The sequence below is a fragment of the Hypanus sabinus genome, chromosome 27, assembly GCF_030144855.1.
Source record: "Hypanus sabinus isolate sHypSab1 chromosome 27, sHypSab1.hap1, whole genome shotgun sequence".
Taxonomy (NCBI): domain Eukaryota; kingdom Metazoa; phylum Chordata; class Chondrichthyes; order Myliobatiformes; family Dasyatidae; genus Hypanus; species Hypanus sabinus.
Genome location: NC_082732.1, coordinates 16,351,709 through 16,367,962, shown reverse-complemented (window position 1 = coordinate 16,367,962; position 16,254 = coordinate 16,351,709). Strand labels below are relative to the sequence as shown.

Genomic DNA, 16,254 nt, shown 5'->3' with positions numbered 1-16,254 from the left:
AGATGTTCGCTTGCTGGACCCCACCACACTTAGTGTGTATTTGCCTTGCCCTGGCATGCCTCCTTCAATTTCCACCTGTAACACCATTTCAGACTTTATGCACTTCGAAGTTCAAAGTAGATTTATTATCAAATTCTCTACACATTATACAGCCTTGAAATTCCTCTCCTTACAAATCAAAGAAACCCACAAGAGAACCCATTTTAAAAAAGACGATCACACAAATATATGCGCAGAGAGGGAGAAAAAAAACAAATTGGGCAAGCAATAAAAGTAAGCAGGTACCTACAGAACTGAAGTTTTACAAAAAATAGGAAGTCAGGCATTAATTCAGCTGGAGCAGGCCACAGCCTCAGTTCATCACAAAGGCAGCTAAATGTTGTGAGACCTCAGATGCGGAGCCAGGCATCACTGCAGCTGGAGCAGGCCACAGCCTCACTGAAAGCCAGCCTGCTCTGTTAGTTAGTTTTCCTCTCCGTGCCTTGCGGCACATCAGGTGGCAGCCTTGCCATTACTTCAGCGTTCTGTCTGTTTTTATGAGGCTGAGTTGCTAGCTCAACTCTCAACCCAGCACGGATGGGAAGTGTGCAAGGAGCCGGCCGGATTCGAACCCGGGACCACCCGCCTCGAAATCTGGTGCTGATGCCACTACACCACCGGCTGGTGGCCTTCTCTGTGCCTGTGAGCTTTGTTCACTTTCAGCGTTTTAGTTCAAACACGGAGTGACCAGTTTGAGCTCTGTCCGTGTGCAGTTGTGAATGGTAAAATGCCCTTAAAGCAGAAATTTTCATTTTATCACACTCTCAGGCACTGAAATTTCACATCCACTGTCCTTTCCATGCTAAGCTAAAAGTAAACATCATATCAACTGTTTCATTCTGACTAAGGTGGAGAATCAAATTAATTTAGAAGAACAATAATTAAACAGAAGTAAAATAGATAACTGAATAACCAGTTGGTGCCTTATAAACAGAAAATGCTAGAAAAGTTTAGTGAATCAAATAGCATTTTTGGAATGAGAAAAGAGTCCAATGTTTCAAGACTGAGGCCCTTAGAACTGAAAGACCAATTGTGCACGTCTGGTCATTAACTTGAAATGTTAACTTTGATTTTCTCTCCAAGGATGCTGCTTGTCCTGTTGATTATTTCCAGTATTTTCCGTTACTATTTGAAGTTTACAGTTTCTGCATTTTGTTTTGCTTTTCAACTAGTCATACAATATTTATCTTGCCTCAATACTTAAACTGGAGCACAATGCAATGTCTAAAATTATATTGATTTTCCTTAGTTTCCACTTATTGCCTGATTAATATCTGGCAGACATTGAAGTCCACTTTCCATTCTTACGTCCATGACCTTCCGAACGCGGACCTGGGCAAGTGCAACACACTATTGTAGTTTGACACATCCATCCTTAAGTGTTTCCTGGTTTCAGAACACTCTAGATCAAACTAAGTAACCTATCAGAACATTAACTCAGTAGTTTTGGAAGAACAGAAGTACTAGGAATGATAAAGTCTTGAATAGTTGAGGGAATAAACTTCAGCTATCAAATAGAAGCCCTTTATCAAATATATTTTTGTAACTTTAGCCATTGCAAGCTTTTTACTCTTTCAGTTTCCGACACTTTAAATCACTGCATTATTTATTTGTTGTAAGTAATTCATGAGGTCTGTGTTCTTATTCTGAATGAATCGAAGGGTGATGATTTCTCTTTTCTGGTTTTCTCTAACATGTACAAATCTGCCTTCCTGGCAGCTCAGTCAGGAGGGTAGGATCCCACTTAAAACATCCAAGCTATTTTATGACATCAGTGAGAAAGTTCGAAGGATCATCGAGTCTTACTTCCGGCTGGAAAACCCACTCTACTTTGCCTACTCGCATCTTGTCTGTCGGACTGCGGTGGAAGGTAGCAACATTTGACTTAACTCTAGAGTTACTAGACTGAGTAGTGACAGCTGTCCGTGTTTGCTGTTAGTTCATTATGTTTCATACCACATGTCAATCAATGCTGAACTCTCTACTGTGCGAGTCCCTTCAACTAAGAAGCTGAAGTTGATGGAGAAGGTGGTACAGCACCAGCTTCCCAAGAGCAGTCAGGTATGGGCATTAACGTTGGATTGCCAACAATGCCCACATCCTGGTAAATAAAATAAAAGGAATAAATATGCAGGAACAACTTTACACTGTGCACCGCGGCCTCTAGCAGAACAACGGAAGAGGGATTTAATCTGCAGAATCGGAATCAGGTTTATCAATACTGACATATATTGTGGAATTTGTTCTTTTGTGCCAGCAATACAGAGCAAGATGTAAAAAAATGACTATGTTACAATGAAAATAAATCAATAACGCAAAAGAGGAATAGCAAGGTGATATTGATGGGTTCATGGGCCATTCAAAAAATTATGGCCGAGGGGGACAAGCTGTTCCTAAAACAGTGAATGTGGGTCTTCAGGCTCCTGTACCTTTTCCCTGATGGTAGTAACAAGAACTCAACATGTTCCAGATGTTGAGGATCATGGTGGATGCTGCCTTCTTGAGGGTGAAGGAATACCAAGTCATTCAGACTTTCCTACTTCCCTCTATCTTCAGCATAAATGGACACCATTTTAGCCCACTGTGTCCCTGCTGGCCTAATGACCAGTGACCAATGAAGAGATGGGTACACAGGAGAATGTTTGCATGGTATCACCCAGGACATAGAACAGCACAGTACTGCATTGGCCATTCAGCCCATAATGTTGTGCTCATCCTGGTGCTAATTTGCACTAAATGTCCCCCCCCTATATATCATTCAAGTGCCTCCTTTCCTTTCATATTCATCTGAGTATGTAAAGGCACCCTAAGCTCAACCAGACTGCAGGCTCCCCATGCTATCTCAGTAATTCATTCCATGCACTATATTCACAAAATGCTGGAGGAAATTAGCAAGTCAGGCAGCGTCTGAGGAAAGCAATAACCGTCAACGTTTCAGGTTTTTATCAGGTAGAACATAGAGCACAGAAAGTTACAGCATAGGACAGGCCTATCACCTCTTTAACTTACCTTCTAACCCTTCTCTTCCATATAGCTCTTCATTTTTCTTTAATCCATGTGCCTATCTAAGTCATTTGAATGTCCCTAATGTATCTGTCTCTACCGTTGCCCCTAGCAGTTTGTTGCTTGCTCATAGCACTCTATGTGAAAAATCACCTCTGACATCCCCCCCTTTAATTTCCTCCTATCACATTAAAAGTATGTCTTCTCGTATTGTCATTTTTGTCATAAGCTGGGAAAAAGGCTCTGGCTCTCCACTCTGTCTATGCCTTGTATTGTTTTATACACCTCCATCAAGTCAATTCTCATCCTCATTCACTCTGAAGAAAAAAGCACTAACTCGCTTAACCTATCCTCATAAGGCATGCTCTCTAATTCAGGCAGCATCCTGGTAAATCTCCTCTGCACCCTCTCTAAAGCCTCCACATCCTTCTTATAATGAGACGACCAAAACTGAACACAAAACTTCCAAGTGTAGCATCCTTCCAGTACCTTAGAGCTGCAACATTTTCTCACAGTTCTTGAACTCAATCGCCCAGTGAGTGCCAACACACTATGTACCTTCTTCACCACCCTCTCAACTTGCAAGGCAACTTCGAGGGTCTGTGGACATGGACCACACATCTGTTCCTCCAGATGCTAAGAATCCTGCAACTAACCCTATACTCTGCGTTCAAGTTCAACATTCCAAAATGTATCACTTTATACATTTCCTGATTGCACTGCATCTGCCACTACTCAGCCCAGTCCTGCATCCTATCAATGTTCTGTTGTAGCCTATCACAACCACAACACCAATCTTCATGTTTTCTGCAGACTGAATAACACACCCTTCCACTTCCTCATCCAAGACATTTATAAAAGTCACAAAGAACAGGGATTGGAGAACAGACCCCTGTAGAACTCCTCTGGTCACTGACCTCCGGGCAGAGTATGCTCTGTCTACGACCACACCCTGCTTTCTGGGGGCAAACTTAATTCCAAATCCACACAGTCCAGTTTCACTGGACCCCATGCCTTCTGAATTTCTTAATGAGCTTAACAGGGAGAACTTTGTCCAACACCTTGTCAAAATCCATGCTCATCACACTTTTCATCAATTTGTTTTTCTACTTCCTCGAAAAGGTCAATCAGGCTCGTGAGGCATGGCCTGCCCCTCAAAAGCCATTTTGGCTATTCCTAATCAGACTATTCCTCTCTAAATGGTCGTAATTCCTCTCTGTAAGAATTCTCTCCAGTAGTTTGCCCACCACTAATGTAAGACTCTTCGTTCCGTTGTGCTGCTGGCACCTAGGGCAGCAGTGAAGGTCCTCCATCTCTGGCGTCCTTCACCAGTATGACTCACTGGTTTACAATTCCCAGGGTTTTCCTAATTATCTTTTTTGAACAATGTTAAAGATAGGAATACTGAGGGAAATCTACCCCGAGCAGAGGATAACAGGATGCCTCTGTTCCTCAACATTGTACACTGCTGAGGTACCAGAGGATTACAGGGAACTCACCAGCTGACCTCCAGCTCCCAATGGATACGTCTAGTTGGACTGTGTTCACTATAGATTTCTGTTGGTTGATCACACCCACTTTTGCACTCTTCTGTTTGCTCTCCTCACATTGCCTTTGACTTGTTTCTCAGATTAGCTTCAGAAACACCAGCCAGGTTCTAGCAATGCACACATCTGGCCAGCTGCAGCACACTGCTGTTGAATCCTTTGGTCTTCTTCTCCGTATTAGGAACACAGGAGAACAGGAAAGACCTGAGCCACTCTATTCATGTGGACAACTGCATTTTAAACTCCGAAGCTCTGGTGTGTCGAAAGGAGCATCCAGCTTACACCGAGCGAGATTACAGGTAAAAGTGAACCAATCTGTTCAAAAGTACCCTTCGTATTAAGGTGAAGAGAAATCTTCACATAATGTCTTTCACAACCAAAGTATTCAGAGTTAACAACATATTTTTTTTGGCAATTCCAACTGCTGTAGTGTGCACAGAAAGCTCCCACAAAGATTGAGATGTTAATAAATAGAATTTGGCTTTACTAGTTATTGAGTAGTAGCTGACTCAGGATTCCAAGGTAAGTTCAGTGCTCAAATTCATTAAAGTCAGAACCTTAATTCAACCTATCAGTGTAAAGGCAGTGTCTTTGACTATGTTACACTCCGTACTAATTCAGCGAATGTTACCTAAGTTTTTATGTCAATACTCTATGGTGGGAGTTAAATCCAAAGTGTCCTAGCTCAAGGGCAAAAGCCTTTGTAACTGAGAAGGTTATACCTTGACCCACTTTTGTATGGAATGATACATCAGATGATAAGTAAACACAAATTTTTCACTGAATCTGAGTGAAAATCATAAACCAATTCCCCACTTAGTGGGGGATAGATGAAGGATTGAGACTGGCTTAGATTAGTCACAATCATAATAAAAGAAAGGCCAGGCTTGAAGACCTAGGGAACCTCTCCTGCTCCTGTTCTCATGTATTCTCATGACGTTTTGCTGTCTAAAAAATACTACAGGAAAGGAAGTTGTTCCGGATTAATTTTACTGTCCTGTCCCAGATATGCTGAAAGTAGGACTCCACTATTCCCTGAGAATAACTTGTTAACCATCATCAATTAACTCTACACAGTTTGATCATTTTGGATGGCAGGTATCTAATGCTCCAGCATTAAATTCACAACGTGATATTGTAACAAATCCATTATGTGACATCACTGAGTGATTCTATAGTAAGTCCAATGTGTGGCACCATGACATAATAACCCCTCTTGTGTAAACTTGCCAAGTGCCAACCCTTCACGTTCACTGGTCTCCAGTGGTGTGGCTCATGAAGACTAGCGATCTGGGCATTGTTTTTTCCTGAGTTAGCTGCCCTCAGAAACGTTCAATATTTGGTTTCAGCACCCTAGAAGTGATATCTGACTTGGCACTTCCACCATAGGCCTTTACAGGAACCAGTGGAAGACTGTCACCTTTTGTCTGAAAACTCTATGTAGCTTGTTATAGATTATCAATAATCGTAACTGCATTTTATTCTAGTGCAATCCTTTACTTGAACCATGATTTTGAAGGTGGAAACTTCATATTCACGGAAATTGATGCTAAAGTTATTACAGTAAGTTTCTAGTTTCTCTTGTTTTTGGTAATCAAGAGTGGAGTATTAACTCTGGAGATGAAACTTACATCTCTTCTGTCATTATCAAGGCGATGATTACCCTGTGGATTAAATCATGTCTCAGATCTACATCAAAACATTTCCCCTTATGATTTTCCATTTCCAGTCAACTTACCCAAACCCTACTCTCTGATTGACATGGTAATTCAGTGTCTTGTACGAGTCCCATACCATGTCATTTCAAATGACGGAGAGAGGGCAAGACACAAAAGTGAACATCAAAAACCCTGGGCCAGCTAGCTCCAACTAGTTTATTATGCAAGAACGTATGAATTGTGTGCTTTGTATAATCAGCAGGAAGATCTCTAATCTCCAGTAGGTGGAAGTGAAACTGGGAAAAAGTTTGGGATCTTGGAGGATCCAGTTCCATAGGCTTCCCATCTCCCATTCAGTCAATTGAATTCCTAGTGAATTTCTGGGAGCAGTTCCACTTCCCTTTTCTTTCCATGCAGGTTCCTCGTAAACATACTGCATGCAAGGAGGAGTTTTGTTGTGGCTCAAGGCAGAGGGATCACTTCCTTTAAAATATTGGCTTAAGCTGTTTATTCTTAACTCACTTTGCTCTTCAACCTGCAATATTCTAATTCTACACTGAGATTTGAACAGCATTGTGAGACAAGCACCTGTTACACATATGTTGATATGTGTGGTATCTACCCTGAATATTCCACTAAAGGCAGTTTGGATCAACGTCCAGCAATATTGACAGGGTTGGCAGAGCTTCATTATCTGGAACTATCAAAAGAAATCAAATTAAATTCAATATGATGACACCTGTTGAGGAGCAGAGGGATCTTGTGGTCTAAATTCATAGCTCCCTGTAAGTGGCTACACAGGTTTACAGGATGATTTAAAGGCATATTCCATGCTTGCTTTTATCAGTGGTTTCCTGGAGTATGCTGCCTGGGGTAGTGGTAGAGGCAGACACATTAGAGACTTTTAGATAGGCTCATGATTGTGAGGGAAAAAAAGAAGAAAATAGACATTGTGTGGGTTGAGGGGAATGCTTTACTGTTCCAATTCTACTGTGTGTTTTATGTTTGTCCACATGAGGCAATGAAGTCATGTTAATCAACTTCTCGTTATTTCATCTAGTCCGAGCTGGAATTCTCACACCCTCTCCATTATTAACTGCCTCTTTCTTAATAATCTCTTCCACTAACTCTTAATTCTTAGCAAAGCTCAGCCCTTGTGAGTGTCTCCAACAGGACACCATGAATACCTCTTTTACCTTTGACTCCTGGCAATGTTCTCTTTAGATTATTGCTTTTTAATTGCAAATTTATGCAAGCTACTTGTGACATTACATCTTTCACTTTTTAAGTTTCAGTTTATTATCATAGGCATGTGTGTCCGGGGTCTACATGGCATGAAAGTTGTCTTTTTACGTAGCAGTAGCACTTTACAATACATCTCGAAAGGAAGGTTCAACGAACTGTCTCCCATTTCAACCCCTTCTCTCTGAGGATGAATAGTTCTTTCCCCCTACAATTGGCTAATTTTGGAAAACATTTGGTATTAACTATTAATACTAATTAATTCAGTTTTGATTTGGAACTGCACTCTGTGATTCCTGACTCTTCATCTTAATGGAAGCATGTTATTGAGACAGTTTCTAATGATCTCTCTTTGTCCAGGCAACGGTGCAACCAAAGTGTGGCCGTGTGGTGGGCTTCTCCTCGGGAGAAGAGAACCCCCATGGAGTCCAGGCCGTGACCAAGGGGCAGAGGTGTGGAGTGGCACTCTGGTTCACCCTGGACCCCCGGCAGAAGGAACGGGTATGGCAGAGTTACTGTCAAATTCCAGCAGACTAACCGGCAGAAACGGATGCACTGGTGGGAAGGCTGGGAGCGGGGGGGGGGGGGTGGTGTGGTGTGGGAGAGCAATAATGGGGAGTGACACTGTGGTACAATGTAGTGGGAGGGGTTGTGGTACATGGTATGTGTCAGAGGGTCTGGTGTGTTGTAGAGAGTCTGGTTCGCAGTAGAGGGTATGGTTTGTAGTAGGATGCAAGGCAGCACAGCGGTGAAGGTTTGGAAAATATGGTGATCATATCCAACTTCTGCATCAATCCTCAGCACTGTTGTTTAACTAAAGTTACCATCTTAAACATCCTGATGTGCCTCGCACTGATGACTTTAAGTGGTAGCAATCTGATAAAGTATGAAGTAACCCTCCCAATTCCAGGCTCAAGTATCTGTTCTTCTTCCCAACCCTTTCATCAAGTCCTTGATATTCTTGGTTTCCAGTGGTCAGTGATGATGGGCTGCTATTTGGTTTTGGCAGGACCAGATCCTGTTGATGGGAACTTCCATTATAACTCCTTTTACCCCATTCTCTTGCCTTCTCCTCATAACTTTTGACACCTTGACTGTTCAAGAAACTAGCTACGTCCGCTTTAAATATACCCATGATTTGGCCTCCACAGCTGCCTGTGGCAATGAATTCCACAGATTCACATCCTTCTAGCTAAAGAAATTCCTCTTCATCTGTTCTAAATTAACTTCCCTGTACTCTGAGGCTATTCCCTCTGGTCCTAGACTCCCCCACTATAGGAAACATCCACTTTATCCAGACTTTCCAATATTTGATAGGTTTAAATGAGATCCCCCTCTCATTCTCATGAACTTCAATAAGTACAGGCCCAGAGCATCAAACACTCTCTTTTATTCCTGGAATCATTCCGCTGGATCTCCTCTGGACACTGAAAATGCAAGCATATTTTTTTTCAATAAGGGGCCCAAAACCGCTCACAATACCCCAAGTGCAATGCCTGATAAAATCTCAGCATAAAATCCTTGCTTTTGTATTCTCGTCTTCTCGAAATGGGTGCTAATATTGATTGTGTTTACCTTCCTCAACACCAACTCAACTTGCAAGTTATGTTTAGGGAATCCTGCAAGTCCCTTTGCACCTCTGATTTTTGAATTTTCTCCCTGCTTAGAAAATAATCTATGTCTTTATTCCTTCTGCTAAAGTGCATGACCATACATTGTGTACACTATATTCTATCTGCCACTTCTTTGCCCATTCGCCCAATCTATCTAACTTTCTACAGACTTCCTGCTTCCTCAATATCACCAGCCCTTCAACCTATCTTCATATCATCTGCAAACTTGACTACAATTCTGTCACCCAAGTTATTGATATATAACGAGAAAAGATGCGGTCCCAACATGGACCCTGGCAGAACACCACTAGCCACTGGCAGCCAACTAGAAAGGGCCTCCTTTAGTCCCACTCTGCCTCCTGCCAGTCAGCCAATCTTCTATCCATGCTAGTATCTTTCACGTAATACTATGGGCTCTTGTTTAGCAGCACCTTGCCAAAATCCTTCTGAAAATCCAAGTATACAAAGTTCACTAACACTCCTTTGTCTATCTTGCTTGTTGTTTCCTCAAAGAATTGCAATAGATTTGTCAGACAAAATTTACCCCTTAATGAAACTATGTTGATTTTGGCCTTTTTTATCATGTGCCTCCATGTATCCCGAAACTTCATCCTTAATAATGAACTCCAACACCTTGCCAACCACTTAAGTCATGCTAACCGGCCAAAAATTTATGTTCTTCTGTCTCCCTTCCTTCTTAAAGAGGGGAGTGGCACTTTCAATGTTCCAGACCCCCAGAATGATTCCAGAATCTAGTGATTCACGTAAGATCATTACTAATGCCTCCACAATCTCTTCAGCTGTCTCTTTCTGTGTCCTGGGGTGTAGTCCATCTGGTCCAGGTGACTGATCTACCTTCAATTTAACTTCAGACCTTTGAGCTGACCAAGCACTTTCTTAGTAATAGCAACTACACTCGCTTCTGCCCCCTGACACCCTTGAATTTCTAGCATACTGCTAGCATATTCTGCAGTGGAGAATGATGCAAAATACTTACTAAGTTCATCTGCCATTTCATTGTCCCCCATTAATATCTCTCCATATCCACTCACGTCTTTTACTCTGTTTATCAGTAAAACTTCTGGTATCCTCTTTGATATTATTGGCTAGCACCTTCATATTTCATCCTTGCTCTCTTTATGGCTTATTTTTGCTTTCTAACAACTGAACCTCTTGACCACGTCTGCATGCTTTTATGCATTGAGTTGCTTCACATGATTGGCTGATTAGATATTTGCATTTACAAGCAGGTGTCTAGGTGTATCTAAGAAAGCGGCCACGGTGTGTAAGTGTTGTAAAAGTAATAGTATCTTCCCAGTGAGGTTTGTGGATTGGATTCTATAGTTCATGTCATGACTTGTTTCTGGTTTCTGGTCACCCCTTTTTTATTGCTATTTTGTGCGAGTTTTGATCAGGACAGACTGGCTCTGCGGTCTGAAGTTAACGGACAACACAGCGCTAGATTGAACTGAACTGAATATGCCTGGACCATTACCATGTTTTGTGGGTTGGTGTTCTATGCTCTGTGTTTTATCACTCAGTTTCTTTTTGCCATTGGTGCGATTTGTTCTTTTTTTGTGCATTGGGGCTTTAATGTCTTTCTTTGAACAGGTCCCGTGGTTTTCTTTCTTTGCTTTGAGGCAGACTGACTGTGAGAAGACAAATCTCAGGGTTGCACACTACATATATATTTTGCTTTGAATCTTTGTAAGCTGCCTTGGCTATTGACTGAATGCAACCGAGAGATGGCCAATAGTCAGAGAGAGAGGTTGAGATTAAGCAGTCAGCACAGGAAAGGCAGGAGCAGACACTTGGGATGAGCAGTAAAGACCCGACTGTGATGTTGCAGACGTGCTGCGAGTCTTGCTTTTCGTACTTGCCAGGTGTTTGATGTGCTAACTGCTCTGTGGCTCTCCCTGCCCTCAGGAGAGGATCGAGGCCGATGAGTTGGTGAAGATGCTGTTTGGGATGGAGGAGGAGCTGCAGCAGGATGAGGGCGACATCAAGGAGCCCGAGCCCGATGACCAGCAGCCAACCGAAGCCCCAGCCGCTGTGCCCGCCAGCAAGCCGCACGCTCAAGGAGAAGTGAAACCCAACGAGGTCGCTCCAGGGGAACAGACCAAGGTGGAAGGACCAAAGGCAGAAAACAACGGAGACCCCAAGCCTACAGTAAAAACAATGGACTCCAATCAGGAGCTAGCAGATCAGAGAACCACAGCATCTCTGAATATGCCCTCTGCAAAGCAGGAACTGTAATACTGCGTACAGCTACTCACAATAGGGCCACTTGGTGCTTTGCAACCTGACACAAGGGCTGTTGGTTTTGCTGTGTAATTATTCCTGGTAATTGTCTCCCAAATTAGGAGCTCAAAAATGTGGATCTCCCTTTCTCCCTCTGCTGATATCCCCATCCGGTTTGATGGTACTGATAGACCAGGCCGAGCATCTTATTCACTGAACTTCTCTCATAATCTGTTGCCTCAGGTGATATCCATTCAGCACATGACCCGAACCCCTATATGTGGGTCGTCAGTAGTGTGCAGAGTTGCCCCCAAGCACATTAGCTCTCGCGGAGGGTGTGACGGTCAGACGCAAGTGGTCAGAGCTGCCAGTCACTGATGTGCAACCTTGTCTAGCAGCAAAGCCCCAGATCCACCTGAGCAGGTGCTGGAGCAGTTCCAGATGACTTCCATCTGCATGGATTGGGACCCCAGTCTTTTGAAGTGAAGGTGGAGTTTCTGTCAGTATTTGCAGTCAATGTATTTAGAAGAGGGTTAAACTTCTGCCGCATTGACTCGTCCTTGTCTGATACACTCCTGCTTCCTGCTCAGTGTCTCTCAGCCACTTTCTTGTCCATTTCTTTGCTCCATTGTTCCCTAATCCTCCACAGAAGCCTACAAATTCCAGTATCTGTAGTCTTTTGAGTCTCTGTCCTTGTTCTTTGCTCGCAACTCACTGCATAGTGATGTGTTACACAAGGGCTGATTGATATGTTCGTGGCCTAAGTTAGGAGGAATCAATTTTAGAAAACCTAGCGCATTTATTTTTCAACATAGTCCCCTCCTACATTTACACACTTGGTCCAGCAGTCATGGAGCATACGGATCTCGGACCTCCAGAAGGAGTCCACAGCAGGGGTGATTGATAAGTTTGTGGCCTAGGGTAGAAGGAGATGTTATACAGCTCTAGTTACATGCACATGCAGTTCAACTCTTTGAGTGATTATGCAGAAAGTTTGAAGTTAATAACTCATCGGGTGATTGATAAGTTTGTGGCCTAAGGTAGAAACTGCATGTGTATGTAACGAGAGCTGTATAACTCATCTGCTTCTACCTTAGGCCACGAACTTATCAATCACCCATGCTGTGGACACTTTCTGGAGGTCCAAGATCCGTATGCTCCACGACCGCTGGACTAAGTGTGTAAATGCAGGAAGGGACTATGTTGAAAAATAAATGTGCTAGGTTTTCTAAAGATGACTCCTTCTACCTTAGGCCTCAAATGTGTGTGTGTGTGTGTGTGTGTGTCTGTGTCTGTGTCTGTGAGAGAGAGAGAGAGACCAAAACCCTCCCAGTGCTGCCTTTATCTGATTTTTAACACGGGGGGAGGGTCACGGTGGCAGTCAAGCAATAGTTCTGAACTTCTGCAAACATAGGACAACTGTAGCAATAAGGATCTCCGCTGGTCTTTTGGGGTGCTATACAGTGCAGCTGCTAATGGAGGCCTAGTACGGGCAATGAAGGGTAGGGTCTTTAAACATTTGGTCACTTTTTATCTAAAATATAAACAGAAAATACTGGAAATCATCCGCAAATCAGGCGGCTCCAAAACTTACTGCCCACATTTCTGATTTTCAACTTCCATAAATGTTTATATTTTCAAATGAGAGTTTGTGTTTGCGTGCATGGAGCTGGATTATCCTAGAGAGGCCAGTGTGTTGCAGCTTGCCAGCATTTTGTTATTGATGCACATCCATCCATGTTTACATTCCCTAAAACCTCCTACACTTAATCAGTTGTGGTGACGTTACCCACATCCCATCCCACTCCTTTTAAATGTATGAGCTCTCAATTCTTTAAGTTCTTAAAGAACTCAATTCTCTCTCTCTCATTCCCCAACACACACACACACACACACACACACACACACAGTCATGTATGCACAATTCTTCATTACAGCAGTGTCTATAATAAGTACCTACTCTACTAAATACTTTACAATGCTCAAAGGTTGTGTACCTCATTATATAATTAAACTTCCTTCTTTAATTTCTCTTACTTCTACACATTACATACGTAGTCACTTTCTGACTCATATGAACCTGAGTGTATGCACACACTTACTTGCACCAATATGCCAACACAATTGCACCCATTCCCAACTGCACAATCTTTTCCAGTAGGAATTGCTCAGTAGTGGTCACCAAGGAGAAACCAGAATAAGTTCAACTTTCCTGGAGAGATTGGCTAAATGGACAAGTAACAGTGACCGAGCATCAGCCTCAGGAATCGGCATCGGGCATCGGCCTCTGTCCCCCACCCCCCCCACCACTGACGCCAATGGAAAATGGATACCGTGACATCAAGAAGATCCAATACAAACCCTACTTCCACTTACTTGTGTGAATTCATTTCAACTACTGACAGACCTTTGAGGTAGGAATTACCCGCTAATATAAAAGCAATGTTAAATTCAGACTTTTCCAAATGTTCATGCCCGTATCAGGCAAACAGACCAACTGGTGGATAAGGACAGTCAGTCCAAAGTGGGCCGAGAGGCCTAGCTTCTGAGTGCTGGAGTACTGGAGACTTTGGAGCTTCTGAGCTGTGTGTTGAACTCCTCCAGGTTACTTGCTAAAGAACATGACAAAGCGGTGTGTCATGCAGGTGAATCCTGTCAGTTCTGTTTTACCTCACCTTGCTCTGACATGTTGTTTAGGTGCCTGCCATTTTTCATTGCCCACATTCTCATCACCAATCAATGTCTGACTGTGATCTACAAAGGCACGTCTTTCCTCGCACTTGTTTATATACATCTCAATAATAAGGCAGCAAAATAGAGGGCCAGGCTAGCTGATGGTGTAGTGGCATCAGCACTGGACTTTGAGATGAATGGTCCCGAGTTCAAATCCAGCCGGCTCTTTGCACGCTTTCCACCTGCATTTGGTTGAACATCAAGCTAGTAACTCAGCCTCGCAAAAAAACAGTCAAGTGCACATATGCTGCCCAATGCATCACAAAACGCAAAAAGAACCAACAAAATAGAGGGTTATGGACTGTCAGGATGTATACTGTATACATTTTTCTGAAAGTAAACGTATCTATTGAACCTACTGTATAGGAGAGAGGGATTTATGTAAGTCAGCACAACATTGAGGGCTGAAGGGCCTATACTGTGCTGAACTGTTCTATGTTCAAAAGTATTACCCACAGTGGCACTGAACCACAAAGACTGGCAAATTATTTTGTGTGGCTACTGTTTGTTGCTGTGTGAATTGGTGTCTTTATTCCCCTCCCTCAGCGTCCCTCAGTTTTGCTGCTCTCTGTGCCCGGAGCCCTCTAAGACAAGCAAGCCACAGTGGCTCGTTTAATTTCAAATGTTATGGAAGAAGAAATAACTCCTCCTGAGGCTTTTGCTCCTGATCACTACCTAGTATCTAGGCTTCACGTGAGGGTTTGGATGCAGAAGCGTAAAGCCTTGCAGAGATGAGAAGGAAAAACTTGGTATGTTATTTTTACTCATTGGTTTTACTCATTCTTAATTTTAAACTCAACCAACGAAGTTCCAAGTCAAATACAATCTGACAGGATGCCCTTTCTGCATAGCTATCAGGCTTTGAAACATTAAGTAATCGAGAATATTCATCACACTCACTGTCTCAGGAGAATGCAGTTACAGGTATACTTTTACTTGACCACTCTGCCTTGTTTCCCCTTGATGGGCCTAGAATTTGTGATCTATGCATTGTACTATTTTCAGTAACACATCTACTGTATTACAGTCCAGCAGAAGCCTAGCTGTAGTTTGTCTAAACGCCCAAACGTGTTCAGGGGTGTAATTTGTCATTGTTTCTGTATTGAGCTCTTGTGGAGTTTTATTCACAAATAAATGGTACTTTTTTGCTGTTTTTATCAGCGTGATTCCTACCACTTTCCTTCTCAGGCAGTCCCTCAGGGTGTGAGGTTACTTGCTTCCATTCTGAGGTCTGAGGTGTCACTGTTGAGGTCAGAGATGGGGCAGTGGGTGGACAACTTGTGCGGTAAGACACTCCTTCTACTACTCACATAGGACATGGGGGTGTAGTGGGCAGCAAGAAAGACAATGAGAGCTTTCAGTGAGATCTGGATAATCTGGAAAAACGAGCTAAAATGGCAGATGGAATTTCATGCAGTGTGAGTTGTTGCAATTTGGGAGGGCAAACCAGTGCAGGACTTACACAGTAGGGCACTGAAGAGTGCGGTAGAACAGAGGGACCTGGGAATCCGTAATTCCTTGAAAGTGGCATCACAGATAGATAGGGTCATTAAAAAAAAGCTTTTGGCACATTGGCCTTCATAAATCAATGTATTGAGTACAGGAGTTGGGATGCTCTGTTGAAGTTGTATAAGACATCGTTGAAGCCCAGTTTAGAGTATCGTGTGCAGTTTTGGTCACCTACCTACAGGAAAGATGTCAATAGGATTGAAAGGGCACAGACAAAAATTAAAAGGGTGCTGTCAGGACTTGCAGACCTGAGTTGTAGGGAAAGGTTGATTGAATACACTAGGATTTTATTCCCTAGAGCACAGAAGAATGAGAGGAGATTTGATAGAGGTATGCAAAATTATGAGGGGTATAGATAGAGTAAATGCAAACAAGTTATTTCCACTAAGGTTGGGTGAGACTAGGACTGAAGGTCATGGGTTATGGATGAAAGGTGAATTGTTTAAGGGGACTATGAGGGGGAGTTTCTTCACTCAAGAGGGTAGTGAGAGTGGGGAATGAGCTGCCAGCGGAAGTGGTGGGTGTGGGATCAGTTTCAACATTGAAGAGAAATTTGGATAGGTACATGGATGGGAGGGGTACGGAGGCTGAGGTCTGGGCGCATGTCGATGGGTCTAGGCAGATTAATAGTTTGGCATTGATTAGGTAGGGCAAAGGGTCATTTTCTGT

The 16,254-nt window shown here is 42.9% G+C and overlaps 1 protein-coding gene across 1 annotated transcript in view; it reads left to right on the top strand.

The window, feature by feature from the left end:
- p3h1 (prolyl 3-hydroxylase 1) overlaps positions 1 to 12,060 on the top strand; it is a 35,263-nt gene extending 23,203 nt beyond the window's left edge. Inside the window, exons 11-15 of the mRNA XM_059951807.1 lie at positions 1,759 to 1,909; positions 4,771 to 4,888; positions 6,077 to 6,152; positions 7,850 to 7,990; positions 11,029 to 12,060. Of these exons, the coding sequence (XP_059807790.1) occupies positions 1,759 to 1,909; positions 4,771 to 4,888; positions 6,077 to 6,152; positions 7,850 to 7,990; positions 11,029 to 11,358 (816 nt within the window). The 3' untranslated portion in view covers positions 11,359 to 12,060. The remainder of the gene's footprint in view (positions 1 to 1,758; positions 1,910 to 4,770; positions 4,889 to 6,076; positions 6,153 to 7,849; positions 7,991 to 11,028) is intronic.
- The last annotated feature ends 4,194 nt before the right edge of the window (positions 12,061 to 16,254 follow it).